General features: G+C 42.1%; 1 protein-coding gene across 4 annotated transcripts in view; it reads left to right on the top strand.

Annotated features, from left to right (window-relative positions):
• Positions 1-981: 981 nt before the first annotated feature.
• GRIA3 (glutamate ionotropic receptor AMPA type subunit 3) overlaps positions 982-25,687 on the top strand; it is a 306,145-nt gene continuing 281,439 nt past the window's right edge. Inside the window, exons 1-5 of one of the 4 annotated variants that reach the window (XM_063660410.1) lie at positions 982-1,224; positions 1,528-1,654; positions 2,856-3,014; positions 19,840-19,986; positions 21,604-23,561. In XM_063660410.1, coding sequence (XP_063516480.1) covers positions 1,546-1,654; positions 2,856-3,014; positions 19,840-19,986; positions 21,604-21,623 — 435 coding nt within the window. In that variant the 5' untranslated portion in view covers positions 982-1,224; positions 1,528-1,545 and the 3' untranslated portion in view covers positions 21,624-23,561. Of the gene's footprint in view, positions 1,655-2,855; positions 3,015-19,839; positions 19,987-21,603; positions 23,562-25,687 lie in introns of those variants that run through there. The other 3 variants (XM_063660409.1, XM_063660408.1, XM_054471451.2) reach the window with 3 other exon arrangements.

The following is a 25,687-nucleotide window of genomic DNA, read 5'->3' on the forward strand; positions in this document are numbered from 1 at the left end:
TTGCGGGAGAAAGGGGCTAGGGAGAGGAGTCTATAGCCCAGGAGGTTCATCTGCAGCATGCTATGGAGAAGGCCACCCGTCACTGAAATCCGGTCTGTACTGTAGGACTTCATAGGTTCTTTGCTCGCCTTAGAGCAGAGGGGAAGAAGAGTCAGAAAGAATTGATAACCTCTGAGGTCATCAGTCAGGGGCCTAGGCTGCTAAGTCCAGAGGCAACACCAAGGGATCAATGCAGCTAGGTACAGTTTTCTCCAGCCTCAACTTTCAATCCCCACCCCCAGACCAGCTCATTCCCACACCTCCCTCCTCCTTGGTCAGTGAGCCTGAGCGTCCTTTTCATTAACCTTTTAGTTACTACCTCTACGCACATACTTTTTCCTATGCTCTCCAAAGAAGTCAGCCCCATACTGCCCATCACTGCCCAGCACCGCCCACCCCGTGCCCCCGCAAGCCGGCCTCAGCACTAGTTTAAGGGGAGGGACACGCCTCCCAAAGCTGCGGGGATGGGGGTGGGGGTTGCTCACTCGCCCTCGGATCTCTGCTGTAAAAGCGGAGCGGCAGAGACCGGGCATGCGCAGCATCTTCGGGCGCATTGTGATGGGAACTGCTTCTCTGAGTCTCTACAAAGACTCCGGAGTAACCACTAATGGCCCTCCTAAGGCCCCCCCTCCTTTAAGACAGACACACAAACACAGAGGCAATGCAGCTTTCTTTTTTTTTAAGGGTGGGAGGAGGTTGCAGCTTGAAAGGTTGATCCACGTTAGGAGTGGTGTATTTCTATTGATCCCATCTCCGGTGTTGACAAACGCCAGCGCCTAGGCTTTGCAGTCCGGGGCCGCAGTTTGCAGTAGAGCTAAGCGGTGTGCGGCTTTAATTCCACGTCAGATCAACTTTGATCAATATCCCCCTACCGGCCCAATTGGAAGAGCCCAATTCACCGGCACTGAGCCTTTTCGCTCTTTCCTTTTTTCCCCCCTCTTTAGACCTACCATCTTTTGCGGGGCGGGGGGGGGCGCGGAGAGAGTCTCAGATTGTCTTGATAATTTATTCTTTCGTTCTCTTTCTTTTGCTTCTCTATTTTTGTTTTTCAGTGTTTTGCTTGTTTTGTTCTGTTTTAGGATTTTATTCTCTCTCTCTCTCTCTTTATCATAGGGAGAGAAATCGCTTTGGCAAACCCAGCTTGCAGCCAATGAACCCGCCTTCCAGATTGGTGTGAAGACAGAAGTGAGGTGGGGGGAAGGGAGGGGGTGTGAGAGATCCTGGGAGCGAGAGGGAGAGAGAGGGAGCAAGAAAGGAAGAGAGAGCGAGCGAGAGAGAGCGAGCGAATAAGAGAGAGAGTAAGAGAGAGAGAGAAGAAGAGGAAGAAGAGGAGGCGGCGGCAGCGGAGGAGGAGGAGGACTAGTGTGGGGTGGAAAGGAAGAGTGAGCGAGAGCAAGTTAAGGGGAGGGGGTGTAAGAGCCAGCGAATTCTTTTTCTTTTTCTATTATTATTTTGACGACTCCTGAGTTGCGCCCATGCTCTTGTCAGCTTCGTTTTAGGCGTAGCATGGCCAGGCAGAAGAAAATGGGGCAAAGCGTGCTCCGGGCGGTCTTCTTTTTAGTCCTGGGGCTTTTGGGTCATTCTCACGGAGGATTCCCCAACACCATCAGCATAGGTAAGCGCAAGCGAGCCAGCCGTCGGTCCAGGCTCTCCCTCACCCGAGACCACTGCCCCGGCATGGCTTTCGCTGCGGTGGGTCCCTGTCCTGCGTGGCCTGGGAACTGGGACTGGGGCCGGGGACCGGGCAGAGATGGTGCGGGGCGGGGGCGGGGCGGGGGGAATCTGAGCCTCAACGAGGTGGCTGGTCTGAAGAGCCTCTGGGACAAGAGAGGGGTCTCCTGGGGCTAGTGGGGGTGAACTGCTAGGTTTTCCGAGCCGAGAGGAGCACCGGAGGCGAGCAGGAGGCTGGGATGCTGCAAGGGGGTGAAGAGTCGAGGCTTTTCAGCTCGCTGCTCTGGACTTTGCCATGGCGTGCGTGCAGCTCCTGGAAGTTGTCCCAGGGTGATGCCGACTGTCTGGCCGCGCCAGGGCGCATAACCCGGGCCCGGGGTGCTCAGTCCGTGGTCTCCGGCTGTCGGGAGACAGGCTGGTGCTGGGGGAGGTGGAGCCCACTTTGGATCTCCCAGACCCGGGCAACAGCAGGCGTTGGTGGTGGATGGGGTAGGAGGCGGGGGTGAGACAAGGGGGTGAGACTAGGAGCTGAGCGGGCAAGCGGCGAAGTCACGCAGACCACGAATTCATGAATTGCCTCTGTGTCTGTCTGGAGCCCGGCTCCTGGGCGCCTGGAGGGAGTTATCTTGGCTTCTGTCGTATTTACAAGTCTAGAAGTTAGAATTTTTGCCATTACTGAACCAACCCCGTGTATTATCACGGGGGAGGGTGGCTATGGGGAACGGGTTGGGGTAGCAGGGGGAACAATATTGTTTTTCTTCCCAACCTTTCCCTTCACACAAGGAAAAGATGACCAGCTGTGCGGATGGGCGGGGGGCGGAGGGGGGGCCGACTAGAAAAAAAAGAGAAGGCTACCGCCTAAGAAAGAACCAAGTCTCACTCTTGGTTCCATCATCCTAACCAAAAACAGCCCCCTCTTCTCTTCTCCCTTCTCTCTAGCCTCTTCTTTTCAGTCTAGAAAAGCCAGGTTTCTCTTGGCCAAAATCTGAGTTCACAAGTCTTGAAAGACACATAGGTTGAATATCAATCCTCAATCCCACACCCCAGTATCATTGAGAGGTATCTGGTACCTATATTGTTTCCAATTCCTAACTGGCCCTAGGGTGGGGGAACACAAGCCAAATCTCCGTTCCCTTTGCTTATAGGTGGACTTTTCATGAGAAACACAGTGCAGGAGCACAGCGCTTTCCGCTTTGCCGTGCAGTTATACAACACCAACCAGAACACCACCGAGAAGCCCTTCCATTTGAATTACCACGTAGATCACTTGGATTCCTCCAATAGTTTTTCTGTGACAAATGCTTGTAAGTAGATCTGCTTTTCCTCCCTTTGGGACGTTGGGGACCTCATTTGCATCTTTCTTGTGGCACTTAGGGTCTGTGTATGTGCTGGGAGATGATTGCTTCAGTAGATATTTTAGGGGCTCTAATCCATCCGGTTTCATGCTGCACAAATCAACTCCAAATGATACTGCTGAGGGGCTTAAGACAGTGGGAAAAACTCAAGACAGTGGGCAAAAGTCTGCTCCAAATAGTGTTTGATGCAAAAGTTTCATTTTCCTCCCTGCTAACCTAGTGTGTTCCTTCTCCAACACTCTCTCTCTTTTTTTTTTAACTCGGGAAAAAAAAGAAAGAAAGAAAAAAATAGCATGGTTGTTCAGAGAAATTTCTTCAGATGAGATTAAAAAAAGAAGCAGCAGCTTCTTGATTGAGTCAATTCAGGATGTACATCACTTGACTGTTAAAGCTAGTGCCTGGCTGTAGGAACGAGCTGAATTTGACAATTGCCTAATGTGTAGGAAGAAAATATGAGAAATTCTGCAAACAAGTGACCTTGAGGGGCAGAACAGGCTGGGTTCCCTGGCCTCTTTCTGTCCTCAAATATTACCTTACTTACTGAGAGAGCTCTGATAGGAACTGATAAGACTATAAACTGATTGCAAGTGATGAATGCCTAGCAAACTGAGGGGAGGGGAGAAAATGGTGATCAGGTGATGATTTAGAAAGCTAGTTCTGCCTCCCCTAGTGTTGTTCACCCCCATGATCGTTAAAGACAACACAGTTCTTAATTTAGAGCAAGGAGGGGGCAGGAGGAGAGGAGGAGAGCAGGAAAACTGAATACGGAAAGAGAAGAAATTCATCAGGCCCAAAGCCAGTTCTGAAATCCTTAGTTGTACCGGGTGATTATTCCTCTGAAAAGGGGACATTTTGTAAAATACAACCAAAGGAACCTAAATGGCTAATAGCCTGTTGGACATATGGTTTTACTTGAATGGAATGTTTCATGAGAAAGACTGAGAATTCTTCATGTAAGCTTATTTCACTAGAAGTTTTCACAACAATGAGGCTGAATATGGTATAAAATATGCTTTGCTTTTATGGCTGATGTAGTTTGGAATTTGGGGTTTTTTCCCTTTCTCTTCCAAGGGAGAAATGATATTTATGTTTGGATGGGTGAAACTTTGTATATGACTTTCTTTAAATCCTTCTGCCTCAAAGGATACATGGTTTCCAGAAACCATTGAAAGGGTCTCTCTCCAAGGGCACAGGTTCCTTGGCTTTGAAGACTTGGGCCAAGGGGATGGGGGTAACATACTCTGCAAGAAATATGACAGTTGTCAGCTTTAAGAAAATTTTAGCTGAAGATACAGATCCTTATATGAACATGTTCTGAGATACTCCATATTTGACTTTCTTTGGCTTTCTGACATTGACAAAAATAGGAATTTATTAATTCCAGCTAGTGTGAAAGTTACGAAATGTCTGTCTATACTTTGCATCTTATTTTGGTAATCCCAGCCTGTCTCCACAGCATTTACAACACACATCTGACTCTTAATCCTGCAGCACTGTGATCTTGTCAAGAGGCTGAATCTCAAATGCAGCTTCCTAAATATCAATTAGAACAGATTTAAAACTAAATACATTAAACTACCAGGGTTTATTATCATTAATAACAAATAATATTTATTTCAACTCCCTTCAGTGTCTTTTCACTGATGAGAACTGGGATAAGAGAACCATTTGATTTCTCAGAAATGATTGATTTCCAAGGTTTTTGGTCCTGTTCTTATGGTCAAACCAGATTGACACCCACCAGCCCTGGACTGTCAGAACCCCACTCAAGAAGCAATCAGAAATGATTCTTGCCATGTGAAAATCTCAGGTTTAGGAAAAGGCAATAAGTCATCCATATTGGTATTGAGTTGCCTTACCTCTCAGGGCAATAAGAGAACAACCATGGGAAAGGAAAAGAAATTGATCAAAATCCCTCACCGTAAATTCATAGCATTTCCACTTACAAGGCTGGGTTGTGGCTAGGGGCTTGAGAGTTCAGGAGAAGGAGTGTGGCTCACTGGGCAACAAGAAAAAGAAAATGAAAATGTGACCTTGCCCTTAGTTATGTCAAATACACATGTATGCATGCACAGACATACGCAGGAAAAATAGCTAGAAACCAGTGTTGCGGGGGAGGGGAGAGGGATAGCATTAGGAGATATACCTAATGCTAAATGACGAGTTAATGGGTGCAGCACACCAGCATGGCACATGTATACATATGTAACTAACCTGCACATTGTGCACATGTACCCTAAAACTTAAAGTATAATAATAATAATAATAATAATAATAATAAAAAGAAACCAGTGTTGTGTATCCAGCTGCCTGTTGCTTTCTCTGAAGACAGAGGAGGAAAGCTGTCATCTTCTCTGGTCCCTGAAACAGTCATCTCTGAATGTCACAATCATTGAATGGGGGCCAGATCTCAAAGCTGTCTCCAGGCAGCTGCTGCTTGGTAGCTTAGTATGAGAAAGATGACTCGTCTAACCATAGTCTTGGAATGCAGAAACCAAGTATTTCAAGGGACCAAAGAAGCCCTGGAGGCGTTTCTCATTTCTACCCCTGGCTTTGATTGTACTTTTTCTTGTGGAAGTGGAGATCAAATATTTCCAACTGGCATGAAATTCTAGTTCAGTGCTGGAGCCTGACAGGTGACCCCCAGGTTCCACTCCTCCAAATGATCGCCCTAATTGTGCAAAGAGAAATCTCTGTATCCTCTGGCCTGTCCTTCTCTGGAGACCTAGGGAGAATTCCAGAAAACCACAGATGAGTCAATCTGGCCAACCACCTCTCCTATCTGGTTCAATATGGAATGGGCTGGCAAAAATTAAAGAAACTTTCCCTTATTCCTATGCAAAATTCCTAGTTTCAACTTCCCTTAGCACTAGAATTGATCTCTTCTCACGATCTTTCCTGCACCCTCAATCCTGAGGCAGGCACACACTTTCTAGGGTGTAGGTGTGCAGGTAAATGAATATACAAAGAATAAACAAAGGGTAATTCTTTCATGTATGTGTCCCTGTTCTCTGTTCTCCCTCCATATCATCCACCCCTACAACCTCTGACAACGTATTTGAAAGGTTTCCTTGTGATGAATCCCAGGCATCAGTTATTTAAAGACTCTTCTTCATCAGAAACCAATTTTTTTGCACAACCCCCAAGAGGTTTGCTTAAGACAGACTCCAACTTTATTCCATGTCTTACGAGGCCAATAAGAGCCACACTGGCTTTGAAAGGTGGTTAATTTGGGATCTCAACTCAGAGACGGATTGAAGTTTATCTAAGAGACTCACCTGATTTGAAGCACATGTTCCCATTTCATGGGGATTAATAGAGTGTGCTGCCTTACTTTTCAACTTAGCTAGATAACCCCAGAACCAAGAATGGTGTGAATTCTTTGGCTTCAGGATACATACATTCATAGACACACAATCAATATTTATGAAAAGAGATATATACACATGTAAGTTACATGTTTGTTCTTTAAAAAACAGATTTGATAGTCCTAAGGCTTTCGGGGCAGGGGTATGGAAACACCAAGGGACTGATGTGTCCCATTGTGTGGCTTTGCTGTCCTGGTTCCTCAGGAAACATCGCCGATTCCCTTGAAGTCCCCTCCTGTGTCTTGCTGCTGTGCACTTGTAGTGCACTCCACACTACACTGCCCCAGCCTCTGCAGTGTCAGCTCATTAGCACACAGATCTCATATTCCCTCTCCGCACTGTCATTGCAAAAATTGCTGTTGTACACCTTTACAGCCAACAAATGTGCTTGTGGATTACGCACTGTTTGCAAGAAGCAGGGAAAAGGCAAATGTAACCTTAAAGGTTATTCACCACGGAATTGTGCTCTAAACGCATTGGCTTAAACAAAAATCTGTTGATGGAGGCACAATGGTGATGGTGGGATTGAGAATAGGACTTACGAGTACAGGCTTTAATGGAGCCCCAGATAAAATCCCTTTTGCTGGCTAAACGTAACCCATCAGATGCAAAATTTTATTCCATTAATTTTTTTCAAGCCATTTGAAATATACCTGCTGAGAACACACTCCTTTTATAACTAAGCGCATTTCATTACCAAATATACTTAGCTGAGACAGGTTTCTGTCTCTTGCCTACAGAGTCACAATCTGATTATCTAATTATTATAATTGCCAAAATCAATTTAACTATTTATGTCCATTTGGGAAGGAAATGTCTCCCTTGATACCATTCTTTGCAATTTGGTGGGTTTTGTTTTGTCTTGGTTTGGCTTTGGTGTCTGTCCTTTCCATGTAAGATTTGGAAACCAGGTGAAGACTCCTGGGATCAAGATCAAGCCTCCTTCCCTTAAACAGATTTTGCCATACTACCCAACATTGACTGCTCTGGCTCCACTCCCTCCCTCACTCCCCTCCTCACTCCCCCTCTTCCCTGCCTTTGTGCCTTTGCTGCTCTCCCTCTCTCCTCTGTCTGCTGGCCAGCCTTCAGTAAGCTCGCTGGCTTAGCTCACTTCTCAGCCCCTCTGGCTTAGCCCCCTGAAGCATGAAGAGGTTGCCTTAGTGGTGCCAGTCAAAAAATTAAGTCACCTTTTCACAAGGTTTATTACAGTTTTTTAAATTTATTTTTCATAGGGCGGGGGAGGGAAGAAGCTGATGCTGTTCATTTGGGCCATAAAAATAGATGGCAATCAGCAGGCTGTAAAGGTGAGCTTCCTGCAGAGTGTATTACCTCCCCTAGAAGGCAGCTTCCTATTGATCTACTAAATCAGGGGGGAGAGCAGCGAGAAGGGTTTGAAGGAAAGGAATAAAGGGAATTATTTTGTTCTCCATCTACATTTACTGCAAAATGGGCCATGGTTTTTCTTCCTCTCTGCAATTTTAACTTTTTTTCCCTAAAATGAAACTAGTTTTCCACATTTTCCTACTTCTGCCCCTACAGAGGTAATTTCCTTAATTCTGCATTTCCCTCCCTAGTCCCTAAGATTGAGTGATAATAGTGGAGGATCGATGAGCTTTTTGTTATGTTTTTGGCTCCTGATGTATTTTTAAATTTCATTGTTATGGGTAGTCAGAGGTGATTGGCTGGTTTCATTTTAACAGATTGAAAAATAAATGAAGCTCCTGCGGCATCGTTATTTGTCTTCCTTTGTGGATAAGAGATTTGTCATTTTTATACAGTTGGTTTAAGGATTAAATGATGACATAGATTTTAAGAGAGGGCCAGAATTTTAGAAGATAGAATTCCATAACTTTGGGGGAGACTAATAAACATGCTTATCCAGATGATTTCCCTGTCAACTTCTTAGATTGAGACTGCAAAATAAATTTGAAGGACCTTTCATAAAACCATCTATCTTCAATGAAGGTCAAGCAAATAATCTGTATACTTTACCTGCTCCATTAAAAAATCAAGTTTTGACTTTATTCCTTTGGCTTTGTTACTTTGGGTCTTATTAGATAAAATAGCCACAGGAGGGTGCAATTAAAACCCCAGGTGGGGGTGATAGGTATTCTTCAGCAGCACTGTGGGAGTTGTGCAGACACAAAAGGAATTCCCTCCATCTTGGGAGCTGCTCAGAAACTGTCTGGGCTCCAGATACAGAGCTACAGATAGCCTCAGCCTGTGTGTGGGATGAGCCTTGAGCTAAGGCAGCAGCCCCCAAAAAGGGTCAGTCCTTGACAAAGGTTAACGTGGACAGAAATTGTCTTCCTCATATTTCTACCTCTTCTATTGCCATTATTTTCTTCTCTTGCTCTATCCGTCCAGCTCGTCTAACTCCCCTTTGCTGGTCTCTAACTGCCTACTCACTGACCAGACCCTGATTCTGGCATCCCATCCACAATAAACTTACCTAGGGACTGTTTTCTACCCTGGACTTTTCCAGACCTAATTCCCAGAACTTCTCCTTCTCCACCAGAATATCTTTATTCTTGGTCCATCCTACAAGGATGTAGAGTGCAGTAGGGCCTGCACTCTACTTTGGGGGTGACAGCTTTATATCTAATATAGGTATATATTTCATATATATGAAAATGTCAGACAAATGGTAAAGGGTTAATATATGTAACAGGGGGCGTATCTGCTTCAAAACTAGGGACTATGGGAAACATACTGCCTCAATTTCAAGGAAAGATACTTAAATAGGAGTGTTTCTGGATATTACTCTCAGAGTGGCTGTTCGCTCTACCCAAACTAAAGGTCAGCTGGCTTTGGTCATAGAAGACTTTTACAGGCCAAAGTACAAGTCTAACTGCACATAGTAGGTTAGGTGTAAGTACACCCAAGGCATAGGCAGGTTCAACTTCATGTTGAATCTAAAAGCCTTTGCAGGTAATTTGGGAAGCTGTAGGTTCAACTTCTTCATATTGAATCTAAATGCCTTTGGGGGTGATTTGGGAAGCTGCTAAAGTTCATAGGTATTTATTTTATTAAAGAGGCTGGTGTAGAGTCTGAACCTGCCTATGTGGGCACTGTCAGGAGATGCACTGGCACAGAAGGAAGGTTATAGGAGAGGATAAGGGTGGGAGAGAAGCTATGTCTCCAGCTGTAAGTTTCCTTTCCTTGGGATGGTATGTGGAATGCCATGTTTAAGAGGTAACATCCCTCTCACAGTCACTAAATGGTATCTCTGGAGGTATTCGGAAGCGTAGTTAAGCAGTATCTCCTCCTCCCTCCATCCTTCCCTTACCTTGTCTCAAACATACACTCTGGCCTCCCTCCCAGTGGAAATAACCAGCATATTCTCTTCTGGATTTCCAATTGCTTATTGGTCACAGAAGTGTTTACATCCCATGCTCTATCTGGACCTCCCTGTTCCTCAATTCCCAACTGTCACTGGCTTCTTAAGCAATTATCCTCAACACAACCATCATTTGTCCTTATTTGGAGGGTGCAGGGGAGCAAGGATAAGAATAAAGAGAGGAAACACAGCTGACAATGATCCCTCAACCCTATGAGGCGCAATTCAGGGTAGAACAGCACTTGTTAATTTTTCATGTGCACACCAATCACCTAGGAATCTTGTTAAAACAAAGATTCTGATTCACTAGGTCTGTGATGGTGCCCAAGAATTTGCATTTTTAGCAAGCTCCCAGGTGATGCCAATGCTTCTGGTCCTGGAACCACACTTTGAGTAAGAAGAGCCCAGAGCAAGGAGACTGTGATCATTAAAGGAAAAGGCTCTCGCAGACCAGCTCTTATCCATCTTTGTATCTTCTTGCCCTCCAAAGAAGATTCTGTAAGAGACACATTTGGCTTGTTCTTACTCAAGTATGTATCTGTCACATTCCCAACAAGCCCGTGTCCATTTCAGCCAGGTCTGTAGGTGGCATTACTAGATATCTGATGATAGCATTTAGAGTTGTTTTATTGTAGGGATGTGGAGTGGGGACTGAAAGGCAGGTTCAGCGAGGAAGTAGCTCATGAGCCCGGGTGACACTGTCTTGGCTTCTTGCCATACCCCAAAGTGCCCCTTTTAGAAACAACCTGCCCAAGAGAGCGAAGGTTGGCATGCGGTTCCAACTGCCTTTCCACTTTGCTTCTCTGGGTCAAGGCATGCCAGAAGGAGGCATGTAACATCTGCTCCTCAGCTGTCTGACTTCCCTTAAACAGGGTTAGAAACAAGAAGTACAACACAACCTGAATTCTATCTGGTTCCCGAAGAGACTGAAAAATTGACTCCATTTTCAAGGCCTGTGCCAGGCACTCATTGATGGGAGGGAAGGAAAGTAATGTCACTTTCTAGCAGACCTGAGCCGAGAACTGCTCCAGGGAAGTCATTAAAAGCTTACCCAGTGTCATTTGAGGACCGCAAAAAAGCAAAATTCCCCAGAAAAATTGCCCCCCAACAGTGTGCCATTAGTCTGAAATTCCACGAATTTGTTTATTTGTATTACTGCACTGAAAGCCTATGCCAAAATGCAAGCGTGCTATCTGGAAGGGAGTAAATTAAATCCTTATCAGTCATTAATATTTCAACCAGAATTCTCTGTTAAGCTTACCACCTGTTACCTTGCAGGATCCTCAGAGGGGGCTTTCCGAGACAGGTAAATGACCCAGAACAAGATACCTGCCCAAGGAAGTGAGGCACCAAATGGATTGCGGGCATTCAGAAGGGCGCTGGTAGACTCTTGAGGATAAGGAAGATTCCCTCAAATGCACTTCACCTATTTTTCAACATTTGACCTTCTCCATGGATAAATTCTGGTACTTTATTCACTAAGATTTTAGTTATCTTTAACTATTTTAGTTGCCTTTGACCGAAGTCATACCCTTCTGATGGTAGTGGGCCTGCTGCCTGTTCTGTGTGTGGTGTTTGCTGCAATAGGTGATTTCAGCTTCAGGATTTTCCACAGTTACTGTGGAAAATTTTCAGAGGTAAAATCAGTTTGTGATGAGGTATGGTGAGAATTTAAGCTTTTAAAAATTGTTGTGATCAAAAATAATTCCCTCTCATTATCCATGATTGGCTGATCTACCTTGCCAATTACTCATTGCAACCAGGGCCTTCATCTTTGTAGCTCCCCAGAAAGGGGTCAAGCCACAGGCGATAAATGAGATAGGAAGGGATCAGGATGCAGCTCACAGAGGGGTAAGTGTATGGGTGTGGGTACAGGTCTTTGTGTAGGTGAACACCCTTGCACAATTAAGATTAGTAAGGCCATTAATGTCCAAAGTCAGTCAGAACCTGTTAAACATTCTCAAATATCCTAGTACCTCATTGCAGTTTCCAAGGCTCCTTGTTCATTAAACAGTGTTTCTTGAATTGGGCCACTTGCTTTAGAATCACCAGAGATGCTTGTTAAATATTAATTCCTGGGTTATACCCTAGATGTATTGAATCAGAAACTATCAAGATAAGCATTTTACCAAGGTCTATGGGCGATACTAATGCACAGTCAGTTTAGGAATCACAGGTTTAAAAAGCCCCAGTACTACAGAGATATACAGATTCAGATTGAATATTTATTGAATACCCACTGAGCACCAGGTATTATGCCAGGCACTTTCACATATGTTACTTCTCTGTGTAACTGAGGTGCTATTGGCCTATGCAAGCATTAGAGAGTTTGGCTTTCAGGCTGGAAATCTAAGACTTGGAAGAACTAAGAGACTAGCCTCAAGTCACAGTCTCTGAGGGAAATAAAACAGAATGCTCTTTGAGATGGTAAGTAGAGACAAAGGAATTATTTTCATTTTGACAATGCTTCTTCCTTTCTTTGCTTATTAGCTAATGATTCGTCCTCAGACATGCTCTGAACTAGACGTCATGACAAATGCCAACTCCCTTATTAAAAATAAATATATTGCAATCAGTTCATATAGCAATCACTGTGCCTTCCTCCCCATCCTTGCTATCAACAAATTTAAAACCAGAGCTAAAATAATAACAGCTACCATTTATTAAAGCTGTACCACATGGAAGGCACTGTGCTAAGCATTTTACATGCCTTATCTCATGGAATCATCACAATATTGCCACAAGCGAGGAACTCTCATCCCCATTTTCTAAAAGAGGAATCATAGGTGGTTCAAAATGTATAAGCAACTAGCTCAAGGTCACACAACTAGCTAAGTGGTGGAGCCAGGATTCGACCTGAGATCTTCCTATCTCTAGAGCCTGAATCAATTTCAAATGCATATAGGGTTGAAATTTCAAATGCATATAGGGTTGAAATTTCAAATGCATATAGGGGCTATGCAGATCACATAAAAGTGGTAGGTAATTGGACCAGGTGTGTTATAATAGGGAGTGGTGGGGCCTATGGCAATCCAGAGAGTCCATGCTTCTGCCTGAAGATGTTCAAATTCAATTTGTTGCATTCAAACAAAATGCCTGCAACAGGACCTAGAGGGCCTGGGAGTGGAAAGTACACATTCCTGACCTCTGCACTATACTATACACCTCCTTTTAGCAGCTAGGTTACTGATTGAGGGAAGCTCTATTAACTGGTAGTTATAACTACTGAGAACAGCAGAGAGAAAAGCTCTTCTCAGTAAAAACTCTATTTTGACTTTCTTCTTATAGTGTGCCATCAAAGTATCTCAATATGGTAGAATTTTTTCTCCTTTGTGGAAATACTCCCATGTACATACACTCTATATCTAGTAGCTTTTCATGACTGAGTGCCAGCTTGACTCTAACTAACCTTCCCCCAGGCAATGCGGAGGCCCTCAGCAAGGTCAGAATGCTGGCACAAGGTCATTAATAAGCGCTCAGCAGATCAGAAGAGGTACATCACCATTGGCGGAGGCGGCTGTGCTCTGGGACAACTTGTTAGGTTCTAGAACATGCAAACCCCAGGCCCACAACTGGGAGGCCACTGGGTCAAGTAAGGCTATGTCAACAGCCACCCAAGGTAGGAACTTCCCATATACTCTGAGAAAGAGGCTCACCAACTTTAGACCAGGGTCTAAAATAGAGATGTAGTAGTTGTTTGGAGTTGTAAACTAACCTAACCCAATCTGGTCATTGACAATCATTACGTACTTTTTGTTGGATATTAATAGCCTGCCATAGTTAGTGAGGCTATAGATCTTCTCCCCATTAACATCACTACCAGCTATAACAGCAAGACTCAGACAATATTCTACTTCCCATTAAAATAATAGCAAATTGACATAAAATAATTCGATATCCAGTTCTGTAGACCCAGTCAAATTCAGCTCCCTTTGCTTCTAGGTGCTACAACAACACCTTGCATGAAGGTTTACTTGAGGCACACAAGACAACATTCTAGTAGCAGGATTCAGCTAACCAAAAATCCCCATCAGTGGCTGTCCACAGGACAATTTACAAATTGAACCTACAGTACCATTTTTTCTAAGGGATAATATTATAGAGCTTACTAGATGCTTATGTTTTCTTTATGCTAATTTGGGAACCCCTCTACCATACTTCTAGCCAATCTATATATGTTGTACACTATTAATTTCACCAATGAGAAGTTTAATGTTAATTGACAAAGCCTCTGGTGCTCATTGGAGATAAACTCCTGAGGTGATTGTTACGATCACTTCTTGATTAGAATTCTTTAAATGCTAAATTACTATTCCTGGTCTATGTATTTCCAAATGAGGGTAACTGACCACCCCTACAGTATAGATTAAGACTAACTGACCCATATATACACCACACAATTTATGTTGAAGTCTTATGAAATAAACTATAAGTAACAGAACATTTGAGATATCATGTTTCTTATGGCCTTGGAAAACAGTAAAAGTTGTAAGAGCAATAGGAGTGTGGTGGAATGAACAATGGGACAGAAATTAGGAGATCTGGGTTCCAGTCTCAGCTGTGATATCCACTGCCTGGATGACGTTGGATAAATCACACCTATCTCTGGCTCTAGTTTTTATCATTTGTAAACTAGGGAGGTTCCTCTGGATGATGTTTGTGACTTCTATCTTTGACATTCTATCGGCTGGGCGTGGCAGCTCAGGCCTGTAATCCCAGCACTTTGGGAGACCAAGGCCGGAGATCACCTGAGGTCAGGAATTTGAGATCAGCCTAGCCAACATGGTGAAACCCCATGTCTACTAAAAATACAAAAATTAGCCAGGTGTGGTGGTGTGTGCCTGTAGTCCCAGCTACTCAGGAGTCTGAGGCAGGAGAATCGCTTGAACCCAGGAGACGGAGGTTGCAGTGAGCTGAGATCGTGTCACTGCACTCCAGACTGGGACAGAGCGAGACTCCATCTCAAAAAAAAAACAAACAAACAACAACAAAGACATTGTGTCATTAACTCTTGTCCAATTCTTACCATCTCATTTCATTTCTTACTGAGAAAAGGCCATCCAAAATGAAGCTCCTCAAATTCTATATCTAGAAATTCCTCTTCATATTCATCTACTCTCTGCCTTTATGAGAGCCTGTGATAAAAATATTGAATCCTTGAAATCAATGATTAGTGTTTCAGCCAGTTGTAGCTTATCCTTGCACATCCCAACTCTTCCACTTACTAGCTGTGAGACCTTGGGCAAGTTACTTAACTTCATTGTGCCGCAGGTTCCCCAGTTATAAGGTGGTGATAATAATAGTTCTTACCTCAAAGGATTGTTGAGAGTTTTAAATAAAATAATTCACAAATGCATGTAAACACTTAAAGCAGTGCCAGGGCCATCAGTGAGCTTTCTTCGTGGGCCCTGGAGTCAAGAGCCCAAGAGAGGCCCTCCATACTGTTCATTCTCCTCTGGAGCAGGCACTGCCCTGGCACACAAATGGCACATACCTATTTCTTTGTTCTTTTCTACTTCCTAGTGACCACTTAGCAGTTGATAATCCTTTTAGTTGCTTGCCATTCATATGATGAAAGCTCAACAGAGATGCACTTCTGGAACATCTCTGAGTCTAGGCAATTCTTCCACTAAATATCACAACCTCTTACAAGCATTCAGTATACTTTGTGCAAGAGCTACTAAATGCATTCTAATCTTGGCTCTTTTCCTAGCCATATGACCATGAGCAAATTACAGAACCTCTGTGAGCCTCAGTTCCATCATCTGTTTAACGAGAATAAATATAATAGTAACTATCTTATAAAGTTGTTGTGAAGATTGGGATCATCCATGTAAAATATTGACCATAATGTCTAACATATGTGTTCAATATATTAACACAGAGTAGCAAAGTGGTTGGTAAGGAATAGAATTAGTCAGAACCAAACTGTGGAAGATATTCTTAACTATCCCGAAAGCCCTTCAAACTAACCTGTACGCCCTGTGAATTTGTAGCTGAAAAGAAGCCGGATGAGATCACCTTTGAATACCCACAATGCTGCCTTGGGCATAAGAGGTTTGCCTGGGGACAAAAAAAAAAGTGGAGAAAGAAAGAATTTGCTTGATGCCTCAAAAAAGCCAGGGCACACATACCACTAAGCCTAATCATGCCACCATTAAGTAGAATTGACCAGAAGGACATGATCCCTTCTGATATTTTTTTTCTCTAAACTGGATATGATTTGGGTAAAGCAGCATGGATAGTAATATGATAACCTTAGCACTTGCTGGCTCAAAGGAAAGAATAATCTTTCTTCAAATGTGACCTCTATTTTAATGTGTTTAAAGTGGGAGAGTGGAAGAGTGGATCCCAGATCCTGGATCCTGATCCTGCACTCAGACTAGGAAAAATGTAGTTCCAACTGGGCTCTCCCAGCCAAGAGTTTTCTGAGTCTTTAAATTAAGGCTGATGTGTGAGTGGAAGTTAAGAACATATTGGTTTGAGTGGATGGATTTGTTTCTTTTGATGTTGCTTGCCTAAGTCAGATTGAAAACAGCAAAGGAAGGAGATACGGAAAATATTAAAAGAGAAATTTTGCTAATGTGATTTTCCAGCATTTTAGTCTCTATTCTCTCCAGAGCAAAGGTTAACTAGCTGATTCCATAAGCATAGATTCATGAGAAAGGATCCTGCTAAGGACCACCAGGCTTTTTGGTCTTTTAAATATATATATATTTTTTTGCTCCCCTCTCTTCTTCTGTATTCTGTATCTAACGGCATGCTGTATCCAGCAGGCCAAAACCTGGGTTATGACCAAAGGCAATTTTTAGCCACTTCATATCCCAGTGTACCCATAATCCATGAGTATCATCTCCTCTTCTCATTTCCTATTCAAGTCTATTCCTATATTTTCATGTGGAATCACTGATCTTTTTTCAGATGAAGAAACTGAAGAGGAGGAACAGAGATGCTCAGTGACTAGCCCAAGGTCACACAGCTAATTGATAACTGAGCTGAGGTTGTAATGCAGGTTTTCCAACTTTTGGCACTTCTCTAAGATGTCTTCCCAACATAATCCTTATTCTCTTAGCTTTCACTGCTGCACAATGACATATATAAAAATGACAACACTGTCAGTTTTAAATAGGTGGCAGAGAGGAAGAATAAATCCACAGCAAGTTAATTAGAAATACAGTAAAACATGAGTTTCAGGGGCCACAATTAATTGTATCTACCATTTAGTGCCTCCAATGTTAACCTGTCATAATTTACCCTCTGATCTATAGTCAAAAATGAGCAAAACAAAGTCTTGAAGTCCTATTACAGATCATAGACCGTTGGAGCTGGATCAAGTCGTTTTAATCTAATTACCTCATTTTGTGGATGAGGAAAATAAGAACAAGAAAGGAAAAGAGATTTGCCAAAGGTGATGCAGCTCTCTAGTAGCAGAAGTAAGTTGAGCATCTAGACTAACAGATTCTCAGAGTGGGGTTTTTCCACCATGTTTTGCAGCCTTATCATCAGAAAACTGTACTAAAGTAACACCACAGATTTATTACTTTACTACCTTCTGTTATCTCTTTTTCTCTAATTGTCTAATAAGAGAATTGTCTAATTCTCTTATTCTCTAGTAAGTCATATTACCCCTACCTGATTTTTTTAATGTGGAAAACACTTTTATTGTTATAGAATTTAAAATGTAAAATTAATTTCTGCTCATTGTCAACAAACAAAAAGCTTCAAAAATATAAAGAAGAAAAATTACCCAGGTAAATTAAAAATCACCCAAAATTAAGTTTTAACATGTGTTCAGATTTGTATCCTGCCTTTTTACTTTATATTATATTGGAAGCATTTGTCCAGACTCTTTAAGTGTTCTTTAAAATTTTGATTTTTAATATTTGTGTTACTGTATCACAGTTATTTTATGACACACATGTACATATAAAACCATTACCTTATGTACATATATTTATATATCTTATATATATATACATATAAGTCCTATTATATATATAAGCCCATATATATACATATACACACACACACACATACATACATACACACACACACACACACACATGCAACCATTATACAACTTTATGCATTGAGGTGGATTCCCAATTCACTAAAGCTTACAATTATACCTCAACTTCCTCTAATAACCTACATTCTATCACAGATCTGAACACACAGTAAATATGTAATAAATATTTGCTGACTTTTAGTTGTTCTGGTCTTTTTTGGGATGATCATTATTCCTCCACCGGGTAGGGCAACCAAAGTGAAAACTTGACTTTCCATCCTCTTTAAAGCACATGTTATATAACTCAACAGGCAATATAGCAATGGTGGTTATGATCAGAAGCCAGACTCTCTGAGTTCAAATCCTGGATCTATCTCTTTCTTGTTGTATAGCTTTGGGTGAGGAGTTTAACCCCTCTAAACCTCAGTTTTTCTTTCTGACAAATGGGGGAAATATTAGTATCCACTGTGGTAAAAATTAAAAGATCAAATATGTGGAAAGTGAATACTCAACAAAGATTAGTTGCCATTATTATTACATTTGCCAAAGGGAAATAAAGCACCAGATTTGGAGCCAAAAAACTTGAGTTCTTGTTCCATCTCTGCTATTATCTAGCCCTATGTCCTTGCATGAGTTATTTCAGTAGTCCGTGTCTCAGTTTCTTCATCTACAAAATGGAGATAGCAATACTTGAGCTGTGTAGCTTATAGGGATGTTATGAAGATCAAATGAGAGAATAAATGTGAAAGTCCTTTGAAAACTATGAAGTGAAGTATAATTGTTAAGTATATAAAAGTAGATGTAACATGATTGTTGTATGGTAGGACTGGAGATGCAGAGGGTGCAGGAGACTAGGCTGAATACAGTGAGCCTGGGAAGATATTTTTAAAATAAAATTCCTTGTATTGGAAATATAGACTGTTATAGACAGAAGGGACCTTAGAGATCATCTAGTCCGTCATCTTAATGTTATATTTAAGAAAAAAAGATTCAAAGAGGAGAGATCTCAAAGTCACAAAGCCAGTCACAGAAATGAAACTAGAATTCATGTCTCTTGATTTCCCAAACACATTCCTAAAGCAATCACTGCAGATCCTTATTTGTTGACCTTCATCAAAAAAAAAAAAAAAAAGTAGTAAAGAAAAAAATAGTTATTTGTGGCATCCATGTTGGTAGTAACTGATTATTTGGGGTTTTATCACAAGGATAAGCCACATACAACATAGCTTTATTGTATTTTTATCAACTTCATTCCAGGTGAGGGAAAGTAAAGATGTAGGAAAGTGATGGGTGGGGGGAGGATTCAGTCAGGGCGAATGACCTCAGACTTGGCCGGATTCCCAAGAGATTGCTGTCATCCCCGGCAATGACCACTGTAGCACATGGTCTTTCTTTGATTGTTAATATTTACCTTTGCAGTCAGTCCTCAGTTATGTGTTTTTGGAAAACTTGGTATAGTAGATGAAATTATCAGTTGCTTAAAAATACAATTGCCAATTGTTTGATTCAAGTAAATTGATTACAGTCAGAGGACTATTCATTTTATGCTGGCATGCATACAGCCCACGTCAGGCAAGGGCTGCATCACCGATGGCAGCTCAGATATTGCTGCATTTCCTGAATTATATCCCATCAGGTACTCAGTAAATATATGTGTTGGATACTTTCATCTTTACATTTTTTTAGCTGAGATGAGAGCACATAAACATTTCCATCTGACAACCTTTTCAACTTCAACAGCACAGAAGCTTATTTTCAAAAGAAACAAGAAAGGAGTTTTTCAATAGCGAGCTCCAAAGGTGACTAAAAATGCCTTCCAACAAGGCAGGCCATTAAGAAATGTAGTGTGAAATGTGTTAATACAATAAACTCAAATGTGGTCTCACTAGTCTTAGCTCCCCAGAATTTTGGCTGGCTTCCCCAGCTGCCACTGTGGCCTGGACAGTGTACATCAAGGTTCACCCTCTTCCCTCAATCTTGAAGTGCCCCCTTTCCGCCCTTCCACTGAAGGAGACCGATGGCCAGAAGCAGCTTGCCCTCACCTTGTCACCCCCACAGGTCCTGCTGAAAGGGACTACCTGCCTTGGCCAGGAAGCATCAGGGAAAACAACTGGACAGCTCTGCCATGCTGCAAAGATCATGGGCTGCTGCACCTAAAATGTTCACCAGGTGGGGCCCGCCAAAATTGGGCCTCTTGTGTCTGGGGTAAGTGCCCATAGTTTGAAATCAGCAAGGTGGAAGGAAAGGGGAAAGAATCTTGTTCACCAATTCCTGTTATGCCGCAAAAAAGATCTCCCCACTCTGGAAGCTTGAAAGGAACAAATTCCGGGCAAGTCAAAATCAAGGCTACTTTACACAGTGGGAAGTAAACATATGGAACCCCTTAGCCCAGAGTTGGTGCCAGCTGAAAATATAAATACTGTTAGATAAGGTTCAATACATTTATGACTGTTAAGGCAATGATAGGTTATTAAAGGAAACGAGGCTGTTTGGGGACATGTTAAATCTCTGAGCTCAAAATTAGTGAGGACAAGCAGATCCTCTGACAGCCTCAGTGAATGAGTCCTGAAGATATACATGGTCTCAGAACTGTGATTGTGTTCTCCAATTAAGCTAGGAAAAAATAAAGATGTGGTATTTAGGGCTGCTTGGCTCAAACTGAGATGCTAAAATCTCTGGTTTGCTCAGAGTTAAATTCTTCAATACATGTAAGGGAAGCAATGCGTTATGGAAGAAAAAAGCCCTAGTATCCTCCCTTTGCCCTGCTGCTACTAACTAGCTATGAGACTGCCCCCTCTTTAGGCCTCATCTTTTCCCATTTGTAAAATAAGGGAATTAGAGTAGGTGATTTCCAAGGTCCTTTCTAGCTTCAACTATGTTTAATTCAAATGATATCACGAGGTTCCCTTGAAGGGTTTGGAGCGGGGGAGATCCTGCGTCTTTCCTTGCCCTCCCTTGCTCAGGAGCTCAGAGTCTTCAAGATGTTCGAAAGATGCCCCTGATTCTACCAAGACTTGACTCCTTCAAGTCTGGCCTCCACAGCAGACGTCCATGCTCTGAAATTTATATCTCATGGCCTATTCCCCCACTCATCAAGCTCCCAATTGCCTTGTAAAGAGGTAGAACTGGTTAGATACAGGGGTTTGTTTTGTTCAGTGGGATAGCAAGGTTGGAGAAAGTTTGGGCTCCAATATTAGAGGCAGCATTGTATGGGCTTTAAAGCTAGAGCTAGCCCGGGTTAGAATTCTGGTTCTGCCATTTCTGTGCTCATCTATAGAACTTATCTCATCTATAGAATTACAGTGATAATACTGTCATCCCTCTAGGGTGATTGTCAGGATTAAATGAGAGAATTCATATCAAATCCTTAGCATAATGCCTGCCATAAAGTAAATGCTGCCACTAGTGGGCGTCTTTTTCTGTTCTCCACTAAATAGATATTGAGTTAAAAATTAAAACCAATAAATCAATAAATATTGGGCTAATAATCAAGGCTCAACTTTTAAGTTGTGAGAAATTATTTGGAGTCTCAGGGCCCCCATGTTTTGATAACTATAATGGCATATTTGCAATTTATCAGGGGCATTCTGAAAACTGCACATGCCAATGACAGAACTAATTCTGGTGGGTGGCATTTAATTTTGCAGTAACCCTGCAAATCACACTACTTAGACGAGTGCTACTTTGATCACCTCATGGAACCAGTGCAGCCTGTGGGGATCCTGCAGGGAGGCTGACAGAAAGGGAAGTTCCAAAAGGTGACCCCATGATGTGGCTCATCCATTCATAGTGCTGAACAATATTTTACCTTTCCTGTTCAAGGTGTTACAGGTGAACTGTAAGGTGAGAACAAGATCACAAGTCAGCACTGCCTCCTCCCTTCTTGAGTTCTCAACTGAGTGAGCATCATGGAGGGAGAACAAAGAAAGAAGTTCAGCCTGGGTGTGTGAAGCTGTAAAGTTGCAGGTTGAACCCAAACCCATTTTAGAGACAGAAGAAACTACCCTCTGGAGATTAAAAAGATGAAGCTGAAATGGGACAGGATCAAAGTTGATGAAATATCAAGAGAGGTTAATAAAGGAACATTAATTTATTCCTCAAATCCTGTATTCAGTCCTGTGGGTGTATTTTGGGGAGTTGAGGGGAAAATGGAAATAGATATCATAAAGAATTAACTTTTCTTAATGCACTTCCAGTTGATTATTATTATGAATGTCAACTTTGACCTGGAAATCCCATAGCTCATCTTACACAGGTTGCCTAAAGATAATTTCTCTTCTTAGGCTTTTCTGAGTAAGAAGCCCTCAATCTTTGGTGGAAAAACCTCAGTAATTAATTGGAAACATGCATAAACATAAAATGGCTTAAGAGTTTAGTGGATCAGGTAAGGAAGTCAAGAGATGGAGATGATCCCTAAAGGTGTGTACCAGGTCCAGTGTAACGGAGGGTGAGAGAGATGGTGACTTGCAGTAGTTGGTGACGCTTTACTGGGAGCATCTGGTAGAAAATCTAATACATAATAAGGTAGGTCAGGCTGATAGTATTACTATATCCATTTTACAGTTTAAAGAAACAGGCTCAAAGGAGTTAAAGTGTTTTTCCCAGTAAGTGGCTGGGATGAGACTCAAACCTTAGTCTAATCTTATGCTCCTTCCATGCAACATGCTGTCTCCATTTAACTAGCATTATAAGGGAATGAGTGGTTCTAAGCTAATTTTCCAGATATTTGAAGCACGTCTTTCAGCAGTGCAAGTGCTATTTTTATTTTAACCATTTTTGAAGAAAAAACTTTCTACAATGCATCAAACACCTCCACACCTTATTATGCAGAAGATACAGATTACTGTGCTTTTAATTTTCTGTCTATTTCCATAGCCTTCTATCTCTTTTCCCACTGTAGCTGACAATGTTCAGTACTTCCTAGGCTACTGAAGATAGATAGCATATTAGAAATGAAGCACTCCTAAAAGTAGATATACTAAAATGTGACAGCTGACAATAAGTGAACACCATGCAGAATCACCAACTACAAGAGCACAACAGTCTGGGATTAATTCAGGTAGGGGCAAATAGACCTAAGAGGCCAAGTAACTGCATGGACAACAAACTCAGTACCAGAGCTGGAATTGCCAGTAAAGACCCTGAATCATCCATAGAAAATTGAATTCTGTTCATTCTACTGCACTGGTATACTGTGGGGAAGGGGTGATATATGAGGTCCATCCCAGCTGGGAGGAGTATTTTTTCACTGATATTTAGAAATGCCTGTGCATATGATAATAAAAAAGCAAGTAGACAGTTTATTACTGTCTTTAAATTCTCTACACACTATCCTCTTATTGTTTGCACCCCAGACAGACCACTCTTACTGCTCCTGCGTTGGTATGCCAGTGCTTTACTGTGTTTAAAAGGATGGTAGTGGGGGAGGGTTTCCACTTTAGAAAGATATCCACTATCTCAAATGGCTCAAGGGTTGGTATGTCTAAAGGGGTAAATGTTTACTGATCTGGAAAACATAACTCATGTAAGAAGCATGGCAAATTATTGTGTGTTTAGCCTGTCACTTCTCTTTCCTTGTTCCACCTGTAATTTCAAAGGAAAAAAAATAACACTACAAGCAAATCCTCCATAGAATGCCATCCTATTGGCCTGCTGCAAGTACTTGGATCTTTTCAAATTCCAATCAGAATGGGCCATGCTTTGCCTTCTCCATTTCTGTCTCCTCTGACCCGGCAAAGTTTCCCATCTTTTATCCTGTCACTTAGCTAATGGTGTGTGTCCCTCTTGCATATATTCCATAGTCACCGGCTTCTTTCGCTAGTAGAGTCGTCAGCGAGATGCTCGGCAGATGGCTCACTGGCTGCCGTTCTTGTCCCCTCACTGCAGCAATCTGTTGTTCTAAATCAAAATGTTAATGAAAAATAAAAGAACGCAGTGCCAATGTCTGTCTGATTTAAATTAATACAGAGTCATACCTTTGGAGGCAGGTTTTACTGGCACGAGGTTCTCCATACAGGCTACCCATATTGTGTGTGGCTTTTTTCCCCTCTCTAATTAAAATTAAGCACTTTCGTTTATCTGAGTCTCTCTTGGTACCCCCAACTTGTTCTTTTTAATAATAACAAAGGCCTAACAAACAGTGGATTTTAGTGTTCCAGGGAATGGCATCTCACCTGGTGGAACATAATTTTGAGAGATATTATATGTGAAGTCTAATTATAAACATACTTTGATTGGATTCTGTTCTCAATACTGAAATGACACATTTACTAAATGCTTCAAGTGCAGCTCTAAGTTAGGCATGTAGTTATTGAAATCTCTTTCAATCCATTTGTTTTAAAACTGCTGGCAAAATCACTGCTAATTTGCTACTTTATTTACAAGGGCCCTTCACTTTCTATGTACTCAGCACAGTATTCATTTCTGTTGCAGCAACAGGACTGCTCCCCTCTTTGGGGAAAATGTATGTGTCTGCAAGATTGAGTATGCAAGACAAAATTTTAACTTCAATTTAGAGACGAAGGGACCACAGTGATGTTAACAGACATGGTGGAGGAAAATCACCTCAGTATTCTAATTTGCCAAAAAAAAAAAAAAAATCTATGAACCAAAAGAACGGCAGTTTCAACTGATTGCAGAAGACCACACCTTTCATTTGTTCTTCCTATGACTCCTTTGTAGATACTGCTAGGAATAGTATTGAGAATAATAAGAGTTAACATAGTGCTTCTTACATACCAGGCATCCTTCTAAGTGACTTACATTTATTTATTGTTTCAATCATCAAAATTCCGTGACTTAGATCTATTTCACAGATGAGGATTCTGGGGCACAAAGAAGTTAAGTCACTTGCCCAGTCACATAACTGGTAAGTGACAGAGCTAGAGATGAACACAGCCTGGTTCCAGAGCCTTCTCTTTTAAGCACTATACCATTCTATAATGTGCTGAAAGGGCCACGAAATCCAGCCTACTTGAAAGTAAGCTACTGTTTCCTTTCAGATTCGGCAAAGGATATTCTCTTTGCTGAAACTGCTGTGTAAAAATCAGGTTTCTACTTCAGTGGGGCTTGCTCCTTGTTAAATGCATGTGCTCTTTGTGTGTGTCACCACCATTAAGATTAAGGTGAGCCAGGTAAATTAAGCTGAAGCAGCAGGCAGGCAAGCAGGAGAAAAGCCTGGGTTTTCAGGTGGGAACTGGGGTGCTAGTCATTAGGTCAGTCATCTCAGGGCCACCTAACAGTTCTGACAAGAGAAGGCCAAAAGAGGTAAGGCCTACAAAGCCCACATTTGAACCAGCCAAGTATGTAGGGACTCCCTCCTGAAACACAACAGGTCAGGTCACCTGGCTTCAAACTCAGTACTTATTCCTACCTACAGGCAGGGCGAACACACAAACCAAACACTATTGAAGATCAGCCTTCCTCCTGCTGATCAGAAGCCAGCTCAACTGGAAAAACAAACAATAGAAGACGGTTATCTCTAATTAAATATATGCATTCCAGGATATATTTACTGGGGTATCAAGTTATTCAAAAGAAAAAGCCTCCAGTAGGAAGGGGCTAAGTAGAGAGGCAGTCATTTCCCTTGCTAAACCTCACTTTGGTGGTTGCATTTTTCTGGCCTTACCAGGGACTAAATGAAAATATGAGTTTTGAAAAGAATATTACCAGACAGCATGATAGGTTAAACAGAACCCTGGGCTGGGAGCCAGTTGTCCTGGGTTCCAGCCCCAACTCTGTTTCTAACAAACCATGCCTTCTCTGGGTTTCAGGTAGATCCTTTGTAAAATGAAAAGATCCTGTGAGGGCCTTCCTAACATTAAATAATTTCTGAGTTTAGCCACCTCCCCCAACCACCAGTTTTTAATGAAAGATGATTCTCCCTACAGAAACAAGGAAACTCAGA

Source organism: Pongo pygmaeus, chromosome X (genome assembly GCF_028885625.2).
Source record: "Pongo pygmaeus isolate AG05252 chromosome X, NHGRI_mPonPyg2-v2.0_pri, whole genome shotgun sequence".
NCBI classification, from domain to species: Eukaryota; Metazoa; Chordata; class Mammalia; order Primates; family Hominidae; genus Pongo; species Pongo pygmaeus.